Source organism: Staurois parvus, unplaced genomic scaffold (genome assembly GCF_062004578.1).
Source record: "Staurois parvus isolate SC_StPar_1 unplaced genomic scaffold, SC_StPar_1.0 ptg001090l, whole genome shotgun sequence".
NCBI lineage: Eukaryota > Metazoa > Chordata > Amphibia > Anura > Ranidae > Staurois > Staurois parvus.
Window position 1 is genome coordinate 2,592,671 of NW_028318886.1, and position 16,679 is coordinate 2,609,349.

At 42.4% G+C, this 16,679-nt stretch overlaps 1 protein-coding gene across 1 annotated transcript in view; it reads left to right on the forward strand.

Annotated features, from left to right (window-relative positions):
- Positions 1-16,679, forward strand: part of LZTS1 (leucine zipper tumor suppressor 1) — a 71,784-nt gene that overhangs the window by 39,164 nt on the left and 15,941 nt on the right. The window contains exon 2 of the mRNA XM_089658723.1: positions 14,780-15,306. Within this exon, the coding sequence (XP_089514849.1) occupies positions 14,887-15,306 (420 nt within the window). The 5' untranslated portion in view covers positions 14,780-14,886. The remainder of the gene's footprint in view (positions 1-14,779; positions 15,307-16,679) is intronic.

Genomic DNA, 16,679 nt, shown 5'->3' on the forward strand with positions numbered 1-16,679 from the left:
TGGTCTGACAGAGACACACCCCCTCTTCCTTCTCCTCCTTTGAGAAAAGTTATTTCATTGATTACACTGCTTATAACAAAATCTTTAATTTTAAACTTTTTATTGTCATTTTCATAGGTAAGTACAAAACACTAAGTACAACCATCACTACAATGCATCAGCACCATCAGTCAGTGTAAGTCCCATTAAGCACAATAGTTCTTTGAACACAGAAATAAAATATCATATGGTATAAACATGGAAAACTCCAGTACCAGATCCCAAAAGTTAACAATGCAGCAAATTAACAAAACTCACATGTTCCCACCAGGGGCGGACTGACAACTCATGGGGCCCCCGGGCAATAGGGGATCATGGGGCCCCTATGTCCTTGCCCAAGCTCAAAAAAGCCTATGAAAAAGGTACCAGGGGCATCTCATGGGGCCCCCTACTGACCCCGGGCCCTCGGGCAGTGCCCGAGTTTCCAAATGGTCAGTCCGCCCCTGGTTCCCACAAATATTTCAGAACATATCTACTCCCTACATATTCAATAGCATTAGGTATTCAATCCAACAGAGTAGCTGTATGGTTCACCCTACCTCCCCACACCCTGTCGAACTTGGCTGGTACGCCTCTATTTGCATTTGTAGCCTTGTATAGGGGTAATGCTTTATGTAATAATGCTTTCCAAGCCAATATGGAAGGAGCTGCTGATTTTTTTACATGAAAGCATAATTATTTTTCTGGCATAATAAAAATGTAGGGTAAGAAGGGTATGTATTACCTTCGTAGGAGCTAAGAGATCAATCAAGCCCAATAGGCAGGTTTCAACAGTCGGATATGCATTGCTGGAACAACCTGTATACATTGCACAACCTCCAACCAAAATTGTTGAATAGCCGTGCAATTCCAAAATATGTGTATAAAGTCGGCCTGGGGAGAAGCACACTGTCAACAATTAGTCGACAATGTGGGAAAAATGTTTGCCTTGTAACACAAACTTTAAATGGGGGAAAGCTTGTATTAGTCACAGGATTCACAAGCACTGTAATCAGTGGAAAAACTTTTCTCAGTGCAGGGGAGGGCAGGAATGGGCATGTCCCCATCAGAACACCTCTACTGCTGTTTTTCCTGAACACCTGAAGCTGTTAATCAGTGTAGTTCTGGAAGGTCAGAGACAGGAAGAGTATAGGCATCCCTGTTCAGTTACATATGAAATATTATGTGTAAATATTTTGCAGTATCATTTCCAGCCAAGAGGTGGAGCTCTAATCTCCACTACCTGTTTTCCCAGGTATCCTTTTCTGCTTTGCTAAAGAAGCACGTTATTTACAGATCTCAGTGAAGGTGGGAATACACAATTAGAAAATCGACCGATCGGTCATCCGACAACCGAGAGGCTGTCGTTTGTTGGTCAAAATCGTGGCCCACAGTAACCAATCTAAAAAAAAAAATTGCTCGTCGGGCAATACGTAGAGTTGACATCTTCCGTACAAGTGGAAGTGATGCAGTGTGCTTGTGACCTTGTAGCCACGCCCTTCCGGCCAGAATGAGCGATATACACAACAATTAACAGCAATGAGCATAATATAGTTTATTACATTACCTATATACATAAATAGTGATACATAAAATATAATATGCAGAATTCTGGATTCATTATCTCATTAGGCCAATCTACTTTTAACATTTGGATTTTCCGTTCGTGTTTACGAAAATTCCTTGGACATAAACATCCGGCTCAACTTCTGTTTCTGTTCATGCGTGATATTGCTTGATAGATTTTTTTCGTATGACCGTCATACCACCGCATAGAAAATCGGCCGTTCATATGCAAAACGACAACATTTTTCACTGTTGTTCAACCGGAGTTTTTCGTTCACAATATCGTTATCGGTTAAAACATCCTGCTCATCAACAAAGAGAAAATTATTCGATCAGTGGTTCCGTGAAATTTTTCCTACGATTTCATTATCGTGTGTACAGGGCATTTTGCCATCTGAAATTCACACAACTGGACATGTAAGAACAGTGATTCCTTGTTAGACGTGTGCGCAGCGGAAAAATTTGTTTCATTTGGCTGCATTTGTTAGATAGATAATTTTATTTGTGTGATGGCCCAGATAATTTTTGGGATTTGGTTTGTGTATTCATTGTAGCGGGTGCATTTGAAAAGGTTTTCTAATCCACCCGGTATAACTTCGGATGGATCCGAGTTAATTGTGAATAGCTGTGGTTGTTTAGGAGCAGGCAGCCGCCACATCCTTAGCAACCATGACTCATCTGTTGTCAGTGGGATTCCCAGCTGTCAACAGAATGTAAACAAAACAAGTGGCGGTTAAAAAAAAACAAACCACGGTCCCCTTCCAATCCATAACAAGCCCGTTGGGTATGGTATGGATTTTGAGGGGAACCCCACACCAAAGTATTTTTTTTTCCTAAATGGCAAGGGGTCTCCCCAAAATCAATACCATACCCTTTGGTCTGGTATGAATTTTAAGGGGAAACCCCCAAAATCTATGCAGCCTGGCAGTCTGGAAAAGGGGGGAAAGAGCGAGCACCCACTTCCCCCCTCCCCAAAGCACATTGTCCCTGTGTTGGTGGGACAAGGGCCTCTTCCCCACAACTCTAGGTGGTGGTCGTGGGGGTCGGTGGGTAGGGGGTTTATTGGAATTTGGAAGCCCCCTTTTTTTAACCCACACTTGTTTTGTTTACATTGTGTTAACAATGGGGAATCCTGCTGACAGTAGATGAGTCTTGGTTGTTAAGGAAGTGATGGCCACCCTCTCCTCAACCTGTTCAGGACCGCCCTATAGCAGATATACTATACAATATGTGATTTTGCATTTCCGTGTAGGGGGCGCGTGCACCACCCTATCCGCGCTGTCATTGGCTCCCGGAGATGTCATTCACCAGGTTCAGGCAGCGATTCATGGCCAGACCTCTGTGATTGGCAGAGAAGCTGACAGGGGAGAGATCTGTGTGTAAACAACAGAGGTCTCTCTCCTGTCAGCAGCAGTGTGCTGCTTTCTATCTCTCTGCTTTGCAGAGAGATAGAAAGCAGCATATCCCCTAGTAAGACAGCACACAACAGCACACTGTTAACCCTTTGATCACCCCAGATGTTAACCCCTTCCTGCCCAGTGTCATTAGTACAGTGATCAGTACTTTTTATTAGCACTGATCACTGTATTAGTGCCATTGGAGATGTCAGTGGCAGTTAGTCAGTTCCCACCAGTCAGTGGCAGTTAGTGTCAGAAAGCCCAACACACACCCGCAGCTATAATGTGCTAATCACCGCCATTACTAGTATATAAAAAAATAAATAAAAATTCCTGTATATAAACTGCCATTTGTAGATGCTATAATTTTCAAGTAAACTAATTAAAATACATTTATTTGGATATTTGTTTTCTACCAAAGACATGTAGCAGAATACATTTTGGCCTAAATTTATGAAGAAATTTAAATTTTTTTAATTTTGTTTTTATTGGATATGTTTTATAGCAAAAAGTCAAAAACATTGTTTTCTTTTAAAAAATTGTCAGTCTTTTTTTGTTTATATAAAATACCCCAGAAAGAAAGCTCTATTTGTGGGGGAAAAAAATGTAATTTATGTACAGCATTGCATGACTGTGCAATTGTCAGTTAAAGTAACTCAGCGCCATATCACAAAAAATGGCCTGGTTGTGGCCTGGGGTAAATCTTCCAGAGGGCAAGTGGTTAACAACCACAACTATTCACAATTAATTCAGATCGTTATTGAAAAAATGATTTCATCCGAATGAATGCATTTGTTAATTTTTCATTATAACTTTTTTCAGATTCATTCCAATCTTTTCTATGTTTGTTTGGAAGTTTGGATGCATCCGAATCTCCGAAAATTAATTTTTTGTCCAAAAAACGAATGTAAATGAACCAAATCGCTCATGTCTACTCCTTGCCCTCTTTCCCTGGCTGCCTGTTCATACTGCTTTGTCATAAATTTTAATAGGAGCTAAAGGAGATTGAGGGCAAAAATCATATTTTCTGATTTGCAGCTGGACTGCCACATAACACAACCCCAACACAATATCAGATAAACATCGCTTCCAGAAACTGTTGCATTCATACATACATTGAAGGATTTTGATTGGAGCCTGTATGTTTCAGGCAAAGCAATGCAAACTCATCGGTGTGTACAGAACTGTAAGGTAACCATTTTATTTAGTGATAGATGCTTTGATTGGCATTCAGACTGCTTCAAAAACACGGCTCAAATGCCACATTTTAAAAAAGTGTAAAAGCCTTAGAGTTCATGATTCAGACCTCATGAGCCATAACATGATTTAAAGAATTATTAGTTCAGATCCATTGGGACTTTTCCTGTTGTACTTAAGTTTTTGAATCACTCTGAATGTCAATCAATGCAACTTCCATTGAATAAACTGGTTACCTTACATTCTTGTACACACTGTTGAGTTTGCGCTGCTTTGATTCAGAAATTATACCCCATGTAGCTTTCTTGGTGTGTCACCAAATCTCCAAAGCCTCCATAGATGTCTATCAGAGCACTCCCTGACTGCACCTGCAAAGTCGGAGGGGTGCTTTAGAGTTAGCTTCACTTTGGATTTCATGTATTGGAAGAATTAGAAACCCAACACACATAAGGCATTTGCCAAGCTTCATTAAACTTCAAAAAAGCATCACAAAAGCATCAAAACAAATCAAAAATGCAGGTTAAAGTGGTAGACACTTTTGGGTCCTTTCACACGGAGCAGACCCGTTTAGTGGATCTGTTTGTTCAGCAGGGGATCTTTCCGCTGAGCAAGTAGATGACAGCTCTGTGTCCACTCCGCTGCTCACTCTCATTAATGGGCGATCAGATGAAAATGGACCGCCTGTCCGTTTTCATCCAACCCAATCCGACGGACGGAAGGAAAATTGGATCCCCATCAGTTCCTTTTTGGCGGATCGGATCAGCGGGTGTAAACGGAGACATGTAAACAGGCAAGCCGACCCGATTGTAATATCCACGTGGAAGAGTCCTTTGTGTGTGTTAGTAATCAATGCAAGTGTTAACAAGCCCTAAAAGTTCTCTTACCAAGAAATAGGGGGAACCCCCAGCTTTCTGTTTCATGTGGTGTTCTAATGATGCCATTATTGATGTAGGCACAAACGTTGGCTATCACTGACCCTCAGCAACAAATTATTTGAAGTGCACCAGCTAATTCACATATTCGAAGTCTACTCAGGCTCAGAAATTGAGCCAAAATTGTTAAAAGGCTATATGGTCTGAACAGATTGCTTTTAAAATTATACACATTTTTTCATAGACAAGGTTTATGGTTATAGCAGATCTATACTAGAATGTTGAGGCCCCTTGCAAAGCAGATGTTTAGCCTGTGTGCAACCAATGCTGGCATTGTAGGAGGCACAAGTGCAGCATCCAGCCCCAACCCATATGGAAGAAAAATATATTTTAAAAATATTCTTCCCAAACATATTGACGTATATTTGCAATGCTACAATTTTGGCCATATTCAATATACAGTATTTAAAAAAAAAAATAAAGAATAGCAACAAACAATTCAAACGAAATGCATGTCTAACAAATTATGCACTGATTTGCATGTTCATGAGGGAAATAAGTATTTGATCCCCTTCACAAAACATGACTTAGTACTTGGTGGCAAATCCCTTGTTGGCAATCACAGAGGACAGACATTTCCTGTAGTTGGCCACCAGGTTTGCACACATCTCAGGAGGGATTTTGGCCCACTTCTCTTGGCAGATCCTCTCCAAGTCATTAAGGTTTGGTGGCTGACATTTGGCAGCTCGAACTTTCAGCTCCCTCCACGGATTTTCAATCGGATTAAGGTCTGGAGACTGGCTAGGCCACTCCAGGACCTTAATGTGCTTCTTCTTGAGCCACTCCTTTGTTGCCTTGGCCATGTGTTTTGGGTCATTGTCATGCTGGAACACCCATCCATGACCCATTTTCAATGCCCTGGCTGAGGGAAGAAGGTTCTCACCCAAGATTTGATGGTACATTGCCCTGTCCATCATCCCTTTGATGCAGTACAGTTGTCCTGTACCCTTAGCAGAAAAATACCCCCAAAGCAGAATGTTTCCACCACCATTTTTGACAGTTGGGATGGTGTTCTTGGGGTCACAGGCAGCATTCCTCCTCCTCCAAACATGGTGAGTTGAGTTGATGCCAAAGAGCTGATTTTGGTCTCATCTGGCAACAACACTTTCAAGCAGTCCTCCTCTGCATCATTCAGATGTTCAATGGCATACTTCAGACGGGCCTAGACATGTGCAGAGAGACCTTGCGGGCACTGCAGGATTTCAATCCTTGCCAGCGTAGTGTGTTACCAATTGTTTTCTTGGTGACTGTGGTCCCAGCTGCCTGGAGATCATTGACAAGATTGGACGAGGTGAAAATTGTGACATCACTGCCCCACCTCTCTACCTTTTCCAATCAGACACCTGTTGCAACAAAAACAACTGCTTCAGTGGTTCTCCACTTCCTCAAGGATCCCACAGGTATGAAAAAGGCATACTTAACATTGGTCCTAGGTGGACCAATGTAACTATGAAATAATATCTATACCTGGACTGCAGCTTTAAGCTGGAATCCTTCTTTAGATATTGACCTCATTTTCTTATTAACAATACTATTTAAAAATAAGAAAACAAAAAAAAATGCAACATGCAAAGTCCCAATGGATTTCACTAATTAAATTATTTAAACCATGGGTCAGTGAGTTGTTATGCCATTAAACCAGCTTACTAGCTGAGTAAGTAGCATTTTCAAAAGCACAGTTCAGCAATGGCAGTCCACACATTTTCTTAATAGTCGATGTCTGACAGTTCTTAAAGAGCTAAGGGGCAGGGTCACCCGATGACATCACTGAGTGACCCCGCTCCCTTGTGACATCATCACCACGGGCATGCTGACTTGATGACATAACAAGGGGTGGGGTCACCCAGTGACATCATCGGGTGGCCCACCCCTTAGTTCTTTAAGAGCTGTCAGACGGCATGAGCCTTTGTTGGGTGCCAAGTTCTTCTTTATTTTTTCTTTCGAGTCGGAGGCATGCCTTCATCGCTCACTTTCTACACTTTTTTGGTGAATGAGTAGGGGTACTATGTAGCCGATACTCATTCACATGGGGGGGCTGGGATCTGGGGGCCCCTTAGTTAAAGGGGGCTTCCAGATTCCGATAAGCCCCCTACCAGCAGACCCCCACAACAACAGCCCAGGGTTGTAGGGAAGAGGCCCTTGTCCCCATGAACATAAGAACAAGGAGCTTTGGGGGGGAGCCCCCCTACCCCAAAGCACCCCATGTTGAGAGTGTGTGGCGTGGTATGTTTGGGTGCGGGCACTCGCTTATCTCTCCCTTTCCTGACGTGAATGCTCAGAAATGGGTCTGGTGTGGATTGGGGGGGGGGGGGGGCTCACGCTGTTTTTTTAAAAAAAATTGCCATGGGGTTCCCCTTAAAATCCATCCCAGAACCGAATGGCCTGATATAGAAAGGAAGGGACTCCACGCTGTTTTTTTCTTTATTTCTCATTGTTTAAATTCAGCTGTCAATGGAAAAACAGCTGATGAGTCATTGGTTGTTAAGGACAATAAACTTTCGATCGTTTCATATTGTTCTGAAAATTTGGAATTCATTCGAAAATGAAAAAACTAAACAAAACTAAACAATTTTCTAATGAAATACTTACGATGCATGCAAAGCTCAAAAAAAAAAAGAATATTTGTCCGAAATTTAGATTCGGACCGAAACAAATTGCACATGTCAATGCTCATTACTGTGTTCTTTCCTGGAGAGACAGCTATACCTGGTGACCTGCACTGCATGCATCTCCCAGCTTCTGCTTCACCCATTCTGTGGATCTGTGCTTTTTCTTCTTTCTGGCTGCTTTTTTATTATTAGTTATCAGATCACCAGTCATCAGGGAATGGGGGGCAGCTCTAATAAAACGTAGCAGAGTCCTGCTTTTCTACCAAGTTGGCTACCTCCACTTAAGACACCATGGACAACAAGGCATAGTAAGCTAATAATGGACAAAAGATCAGTTGCAGGGAGCCCACAAGGATGAGGAATATGGGGTAGAGCTGGCAGCATCTCCAACCAATTGTGGTGGCATCAGAAAAGCAATCCCTTTGTTGTAAATATGTATAGTGTCAGTTTAAATGTTCTATGAAAGCTAATGAGAACATTTAGTTCCAATTGCCTTGGGTTCCTGAACTTTGCACTACTGTATTAAATTAGAGGAATCTTTCAAACTGGCTGGTACTAGTCCCTTCAGTTTGCACCTTGATCCTTGCCCTATTAAGGAAGGCCCAAGAATTACATTTCCCAAACTTGGTACTTTTCCCTTAGGCACTGCTTCTGGCAACTCCAGCATCTTAACCCTTTCACCACACCTCAGCAGAGCCTTTTGTCCTGCTCTTTTCAGAGGCATCAGACTTCATGTTTCCACGGAAACTGAGTGCGCTGCTTGGAACACGCTGTACAGTGCGTGTATTTTTACTGTGGCCGTTATGATTGACAGACTATAGCATTGTGCTCGTACACAGGATATGATTATTATATCATATAAATGCCTGCTTTTCCATACTATTAGCAAATCAGGATATTCAGCATCACGTGTAACTTTCACATGTAAATAAAAGGTTTCTGTTCTATTATAATTGAATGTACTCTAGCTTGTTCAAAAGTATAGCTGCCTATACCACTATGTCTTTTTTTTATTGATGATATAATATACCTTTCACTTAAATTGAGTCAGATATTTTTAAATAAAACTTTAGTTTTATAGATATATACTGTGGATAAACTATAAAATCCCAACTGTCTCTTCTGGACCTAAATCTCATTAGGATCTGGTATCCAAGGCGTTATGTTGAAAAAAATATACTTTGTTTTTTTTTTTTCTTTATATTTTAGGTGAGAATGCATTTAACAATGTCAGGGGCCACAACATTTGGCTGAAGAAAGTATTGAAAATGACAACATACAGTTCTTAAGAAAATGGCTTAAAAGTTAACTAGTAGAACAGGGTCTAGAAAGGAGTCACAGTGAGCACCAGAATGGACAGGTTAAAATTGAAAGGTGGAGATGGAAAGGAGGAAGGCCTGAACTACCAGGTTTTAAAGGATATTTCCAATCAAGTAGAGGATACAGAATCAATTGGAGGGTCATTAATTAGCAATCTAGTTTGTATCACTGGGTATATTGGAAAACTTCATTATAGACTGTTGCGTACCAACAGGTAGGGTTGGACAAGGGATTCCAAAATGCCAAAAAATGTTTGGACATGTGATTCTGTGCTTAAGGAGGCCTCCACTCACTCCAAGCAAAAACATAAGATAGTTTAGCTATAAACAACAAAATAGTGGGGGGTTTTAGATAGATCCACTTATGGAGGATGGTTTTCCATGCTGCAAAGGGATATAATAGTGAGGATTTGTTTGCAGGCTCTTGAGATCCTAGTACCTGGGTGTAACACACAACTAGGTGCCAAAAACGTTTAACCCTGGGCTATGACCAAAAAGCAAGGAGCAAATCTGCATCTGGATGACCACACTTTGGGCAGCAAGATGAGGAGCTAAGGTCCATAAGGTGAGAGTGATGTGGAGATATGTAAGACTGTTGGAAGAGTCTAAGCATCATTTTGCATTACATTGTAGCTTTGAGCATGCCACAAGAGAAAAATATACTCATTTTTACTTCCAGTCCAGTGGTTTGTCATAACAAAATAATATAATTTGACCCCCGGGACTTTCTGTGTAAGAGTGACAACACTGCTTCTCTGTACCCTGAATGCAAAGGCAGAGCTATCACCCTGCAGTGATATGGAGGCCAGCAGAAGGAGCCAGTGAGAACTGCCAGGGACCTGGGAGATCAACACTTCTGGAAGTGTTGGTTTCCCTTTGAACTTAAAGAAGAATTCCAGGTAAGGCATTTTTTACATACAGTAGCTCCATTGTTCAACTATGCATATACTATTCCTGTGGGATCCCCCTAGAAGCTGGGAATCACTGAAGTAGACACAGCTACTCCATTGATCTCCACTAGCTTCCAGGCCCTGTGCCAAGCAGCTGCTAGAGATCACTGCACTTTCTAAAAAAAAAGCAAAGCATTCTCTGATTGGATGAGGTGGAGAGGCAGGGCTATGATGTCACATTCTTCACCATATTCAATTAGAGAACGCTTTGCATGGCACCTGTGTTGTGCAACTGACCTCATGTGTTCAGAATGCAACAGGGCAGCCACTCAACAACTCAGCCAGTGGAGGTGACTGTAGTAGTGCCTACTTCAGTGATCTCCAGCTTCTAGAGCAGTGGTTCTCAACCTTTCTAATGCCGCGACCCTTTAATACAGTTCCTCATGTTGTGGTGACCCCCAACCATAAAATTATTTTCGTTGCTACTTCATAACTGTAATTTTGCAGTGGGAGGACTAGTGCCACATCATTGGTGTCAGTGGAAAGAGTAGTGCCCCATCACTGATGTCAGTGGGATGAATAGTGTCCCATCGTTGGTATCAGTGGGAGGAATAGTGCCTCATCGTTGGTGTCAGTGGGAGGAATAGTGCCCCATCGTTGGTGTCAGTGGGAGGAATAGTGCCCCATCGTTGGTATCAGTGGAAGGAATAGTGCCCCATCATTGGTGTCAGTGGGAGGAATAGTGCCCCATCGTTGGTGTCAGTGGGAGGAATAGTGCCCCATCGTTGGTGTCAGTGGGAGGAATAGTGCCCCATCGTTGGTGTCAGTGGGAGGAATAGTGCCCCATCGTTGGTGTCAGTGGGAGGAATAGTGCCCCATCGTTTGTGTCAGTGGGAGGAATAGTGCCCCATCGTTGGTGTCAGTGGGAGGAATAGTGCCCCATCGTTGGTGTCAGTGGGAGGAATAGTGCCCCATCGTTGGTGTCAGTGGGAGGAATAGTGCCCCATCGTTGGTATCAGTGGGAGGAATAGTGCCCCATCGTTGGTGTCAGTGGGAGGAATAGTGCCCCATCATTGATGTCAGTGTGGTGGAGGGGGGAATAGTGCCCCATCATTGGGGTCAGGGGGGGAATTGTGCCCCATCATTGGTGTCAGTGGGGGGGGGGAATAGTGTCCCATCGTTGGTGTCGGTGGGGGGAGGAATAGTGCCCCATTCTTGGTGTCAGTGGGAGGAATAGTGCCCCATCGTTGGTGTCAGTGGGGGGAGGAATAGTGCCCCATCGTTGGTGTCAGTGGGGGGAGGAATAGTGTCCCATCCTTGGTGTCAGTGGGGGGAGGAATAGTGCCCCATCGTTGGTGTCAGTGGGGGGAGGAATAGTGCCCCATCGTTGGTGTCAGTGGGGGGAGGAATAGTGCCCCATCGTTGGTGTCCGTGGGGGGAGGAATAGTGCCCCATCGTTGGTGTCAGTGGGGGGAGGAATAGTGCCCCATCGTTGGTGTATGTGTTTTCCGATGGTCTTAGGCGACCCCTGTGAAATGGTCGTTCGACCCCCAGGTTGAGAACCGCTGTTCTAGAGGAACTCCACAAGTTGGGCATATACATCCTTACATTGATCAAGCTTGGACCAATGTAGCTATGTAAAAAGACCATACTTGGATTTCTTCTTTAAGCAGAAGATATTTTAGGAAAGGGATGATTCTCGCAATGCAAGAAGAGAAGAGGAGTTCTTAGGGCGCATCTGCCTTGGAGACCAGTGGAGGTAGACAGTGGAAATAGGCACTAGAGCAGCACTTCCAGGAGTAGAAGCAGACTCTGGGCAGAACAGAAGAGAAAGAAGGTGCTTCCAAGTGCCTTCTGTTCTGCTCAGCAATGCAAGCAACAGGAAAGGTGGGTAGGTCTTCTTTTACGTTTATGACATAATTGAAAATTTGGCCATAGTAACAGGGTCACTTTATGGAAAACCTTTCCTGAGAAAAAACAAGGAGTTGGAAATACTAGTTGCCTGACCATTATGCTGAACTTTTGGCTTCAAAACTTTCTGAGCCAAAAACATTTATAAAAATCTTGAAAATCAAAGTAAAGTCAGAACTTGTACAGAGTAGAAAAGAATACTTGTCTACCTGCTCTGGACTAGTGACTGACATAGAGCTAGAGAAGCAGCATGACAGTCAAGGAAATTGCATTGTCAAAAGAAGTCACCACTGGCAGCCTCCAGTGAATGCTTTCTTTAGCAATTTTTTACCCAATCACTAAAATCGCATTTAAATTAAACCTTAACATGTTAATGTCCTTTTAAATGTCATTTTAATTTCTGTTATCTGCAGCTCTCATTAAAATAATAGCTGGTGATGCTGTCAGAAGGTACTTGTTCAGGCAGTTTCTGTTATAGGGGGGTAGTGGTCTGTCTCTGTTTACCTAACGTGTTTCAGCCAGGATTCTGATGAGAAGTGGCAGTTGCAACACACATTATTACTCAGGCTTGGTCCACTCTTTTCAATATCAGCAAACCCACCCTGAGAAATGCTGTGCAGATTGCATGTAGACAGGAAGTGGCTGCAAAGAAGCTTCATGAGACATGCTCTGACATGCAACAAAGGATGACAAATAGGTGAAAATAAGTATTTTCTTTGAAAAAAAATTGCAGTTTTATTAATGATCAACAGACTCGATGGACTACTTCAACTTTTTTTCTGCCATCACTCTCCAAATTTTTAAACGAAATGTAACTAAGTTAGGGATTACCTGTAATTTTAGGGGCATTGTGGGTGCACAGAGGAGGCTTTGAACAAATGCAAAGGTTTGATAAACAGATACCTTCTGGTGCTTGCTTTCAGGGTTTGTGTCAGATAGGGTAATCAAATGACAAATTCAGTTTAAAGAGAGCAAACTGTGGAAGCTGTGCCCAAAATAATGCAAACCGAGGGCAAAAGACTAGCTACCAGTATTTCTTGTGGGCTCTCTGTAGCTGCTATTTTCCCTGTTACTGAATTACCATGCCTTCTTCTGCATGGTGTCTCTCTGTGGAGGTGACCAACTTGGTACATAGGCAGCACTTTTCTACCTGTTATTGCTGCTCCACCTTCCTCAACGACTGATGATCTAATAACTAGTGAGGTAATAATGAAGAAGTAGCAGGAGAGGTGGAGAAGCAAATACCTACAGAATGGATGAAACAGAGAGATGCTTGCAGTGCAGGTCATCAGGTACAACTGTTTCTCCAGCAAGGAAAACAGTAACAAACTTGTAAAACTAACAGCCACAGGTAAGCTCTGCCTCTCACACTGCAGATGTACAGCTATGATGCTGTAGGTACAGTAGTGCCTAGGCACACGCACCAGGAAGCACACTGCTATTTTTCAGGAGAAATTCAAATTGTGCTAAGGCACAATTAACATTTATAGAAAGCAACTTTTTCAGGCTACTTTAAGTGATATGTAATATATATTTTTACTGCTCCTATTCTCTGAAGTTGACTGTTGTACGTGACTATTGTAAGTGGCTGCAGAAAATGCATCTTTTGCAAATGCATATGTTAGAACCTCAAAGCCTACTGGGGAGCACCAGCAGGCAATTAGGAATCGAGGGCAGGATTGGTGCAATTCTGCCCGCGATTCTAAATTGTGGCAGAACGTGTGGCTCATTTTGACTGCGATTCATCCCGAGTGGCACCCAAAAAGTGGTATTATTGTTTGCAAAACGCACGAGAATTGTGGGAAAACATGAGTGTAAAATCGCACCTGGCTCAGGGCCAAAACCCTCTCTCCACAAGTTCATTGAGCAAATAAAAACACAAAAGACTAAAGTAACTAAAGCTTTATTGTTTCCATTGGAGAATCAGTGTTGCTGGATGCAGCTACAAAGTGGGTCACCATTGGAAAAGGTTGGAAAACCTGGTATATTTCAGTGAAACCTTAAGGGGTTAAGTACTACACAAAAAAAAATAAGGGGTTTATGATTTCATATTAGGATAGTGATCAGAGCATGCAACTCATTTCTTGTTTGCCCTATGACCATTTGTGCATTAAATACAGATACAGCCTAATAATATAGAGCCATTTATCACATACAACGGTTTGCAACTTGTTGGCCATCATTAGCATAGTGTATGGAAACAATGGCTTCTGTGGAGTAAGGTTTTTGAAATTATTTGCATGTTCTTCCCCCTATCCAAAAATTAGGTATTGACACATTATTTTTTGGATTTGAGTGAGACATAATTACCATCTTCTTTAGAAAAGCTCTATTGTGCTCTGTATTTATCAAGTTAATGGCTTTTTGGGTAATTTTAGCACACATCAGTAAAATCTGTCTGATTGTACCACCTTGTTTGCCCTGTAGCTGTACCCCATAAGATCAGCCTTTCTCAACCCTTTTAACCTGATGGAAGCCTTGAGATAACTTTCCAGGCTCAGAAAACATTGATGATGATTACTATGTCTACAGCTCACTGTACATTAGTGTGATGGTCAAAGGAAAGAATGCTCCTTACATTGGTGATCATTGAGAAGAAGTCCCCTTACAGATCGCTAAAAAAAATCATTTGTGTGAGTGGAAACATATGAGAGGCAGAAGTTGCTCATTGCTCAAGGAACCCCCCGCAACCTTTGGAGGAAACCTAGGGTTTCAGAGAACCATGATTGAGAAAGGCTGCTATAGATGCCATACACTCTGCTGATTGTGGTTAGCTAACATAGAATAGTTGTATGGAGTTGTGGGTTTGCATACTAAGTTTTGACTTTTCCCATGCGTCAACCACCTAATGTCATCAGTGCTGTATATAATGTATACTACTAGAAAGAGTACTACTGCTTTATAAGTTGTTTCTTAACTGCTTCTTTTTGTCCCTTTTAGGCACCTCAGTATAGGAATGGGGGGCCCCTGGATATGACTCTGGCCCCCTATATTTCTTCTCTGGCTCTTCAATTAATAGACTTTCCTCTGTCAGTTTCCGTGCCATTATGGGCAGTGTGGGCAGTCTCCTCTCTGGGCATGGCCTTAACAGCAAACAAGGAAGAGGTTCTCAACATCGTGGGAGGAAGCCACCTCACCTCAAGAAGCTGAGCCGTTGCTCAGATGGTATCCTAAGATTTGGCTTTTCCCAGGAGTCAGGGCATGCCAAAGGAGGGGGATCTAAGATGGGCCGCAGTGAAGACTTCTTCTACATCAAAGTAAGCCAGAAACAACATGTGGGACCACGAGACCACGTAGGACCACGGGACCATGCAGGCCCACGAGATCATGTAGGACCTCGACAGGAGTATCTTGGAGGAGTGGCAAGCTCAGAGTCAGAAACTCAGCCAGTCCAGGAATATCCTGTGCCAACAAATAAGCCCTGCAGCCAGACTAGCATGATCCACTTTCCCAACCGACTAGAGCTGGTAAGAATGGGTTATAGTTGCCTGAATGTTTATCTTTATTCCTTTGAAGTAAAAAATATTCATAGCTATAAAAATATGGTTGTTAAACGTTAGCAGAGCCCACAATAATTTCCAGCTGCCGTTTTTTTTCTTACTTACCTCTAGGTCACCTAAAGATCTACTGCCCTGAAGCACAATGATAAATATTAAAGTGTATCTAAACCCAAGAACCATAATGTAATATAGTGAAGCTTTGCAGCCATGGCTCAACCGCCTTTTTTTACCATAGCTCCCAACTTTTTGAGATGGGAACGTGGGACACCTATTAGCAAATGTATGCAGGCAAAGGACACACACCCTACCTCACCCCCTTAAAAGAGAATTATATACTGTTCAAAAAAATTAAAGGAACAATTTGAAAACACATCAGATCTCAATGGGGAAAAATATCATGCTGGATACCTATACTGCTATAGACTAGGTAATGTGTTGGGAACGTAAGGATGCCCCATCGTTTGATGGAAATTAAAATGATCAACCTACAGAGGACTGAATTCAAAGACACTCCAAAAATCAAAGTAAAAAAATGATGTAGCAGGCTAATCCATTTTGATGAAATTTCATTGCAGCAACTCAAAATGGAATTCAGTAGTTCATATGGCCCCCACATGCTTGTATGCATGCCTGACAATGTCAAGCCCTCAGGCCACCCTCATGAAGTCTGTTTCTGATTGTTTGGTCAGAGACATTCACATCAGTGGCCTGCTGGAGGTCATTTTATAGGCTCTGGCAGTGCTCATCCTGTTCCTCCTTGCACAAAGGAGTAGATACCGGACCTAATAATGGGTTAAGGACTTTCTATAACCCTGTCCAGCTCTCCTAGCGTAACTGCCTGTCTCCTGGAATCTCCTCCATGCTCTTGAGACTGTGCTGGGAGACACAGCAAACCTTCTGGCAATGGCTTGTATTGATGTGCCATCCGGGTATCACCTCATGCTACCAGTAGTAACAGTGGCCCTAGCCAAATGCAAAACTAGTGAAAAACAGTCAGAAAAGATGAGTAGGGAAAAATGTTCTATTGTAACACTATTCCTGGTTTGGGGGTCGTCTCATTGTTGCCCATCTAGTGCACCTGCTGTTAATTTCATTAACACCAAAGCAGCTAAAACTTATTAACAACCCCCTCAGCTACTTAACTGACCGGATAAATATCTCAGGAGTTTAATTGACTTGATGCTATACTCTGATTAAAAAGTGTTCCTTTAATTTTTTTTGAGCAGTGTACATAAAAAAAAATTAGTTAAACCTAGTGTTTTGTTTTTACTACTGCTCTTCCTTTATATTGGCTTTTGATGTTTACAAATGCAACAATTTAGAAGCTGGATAAAGGGTTT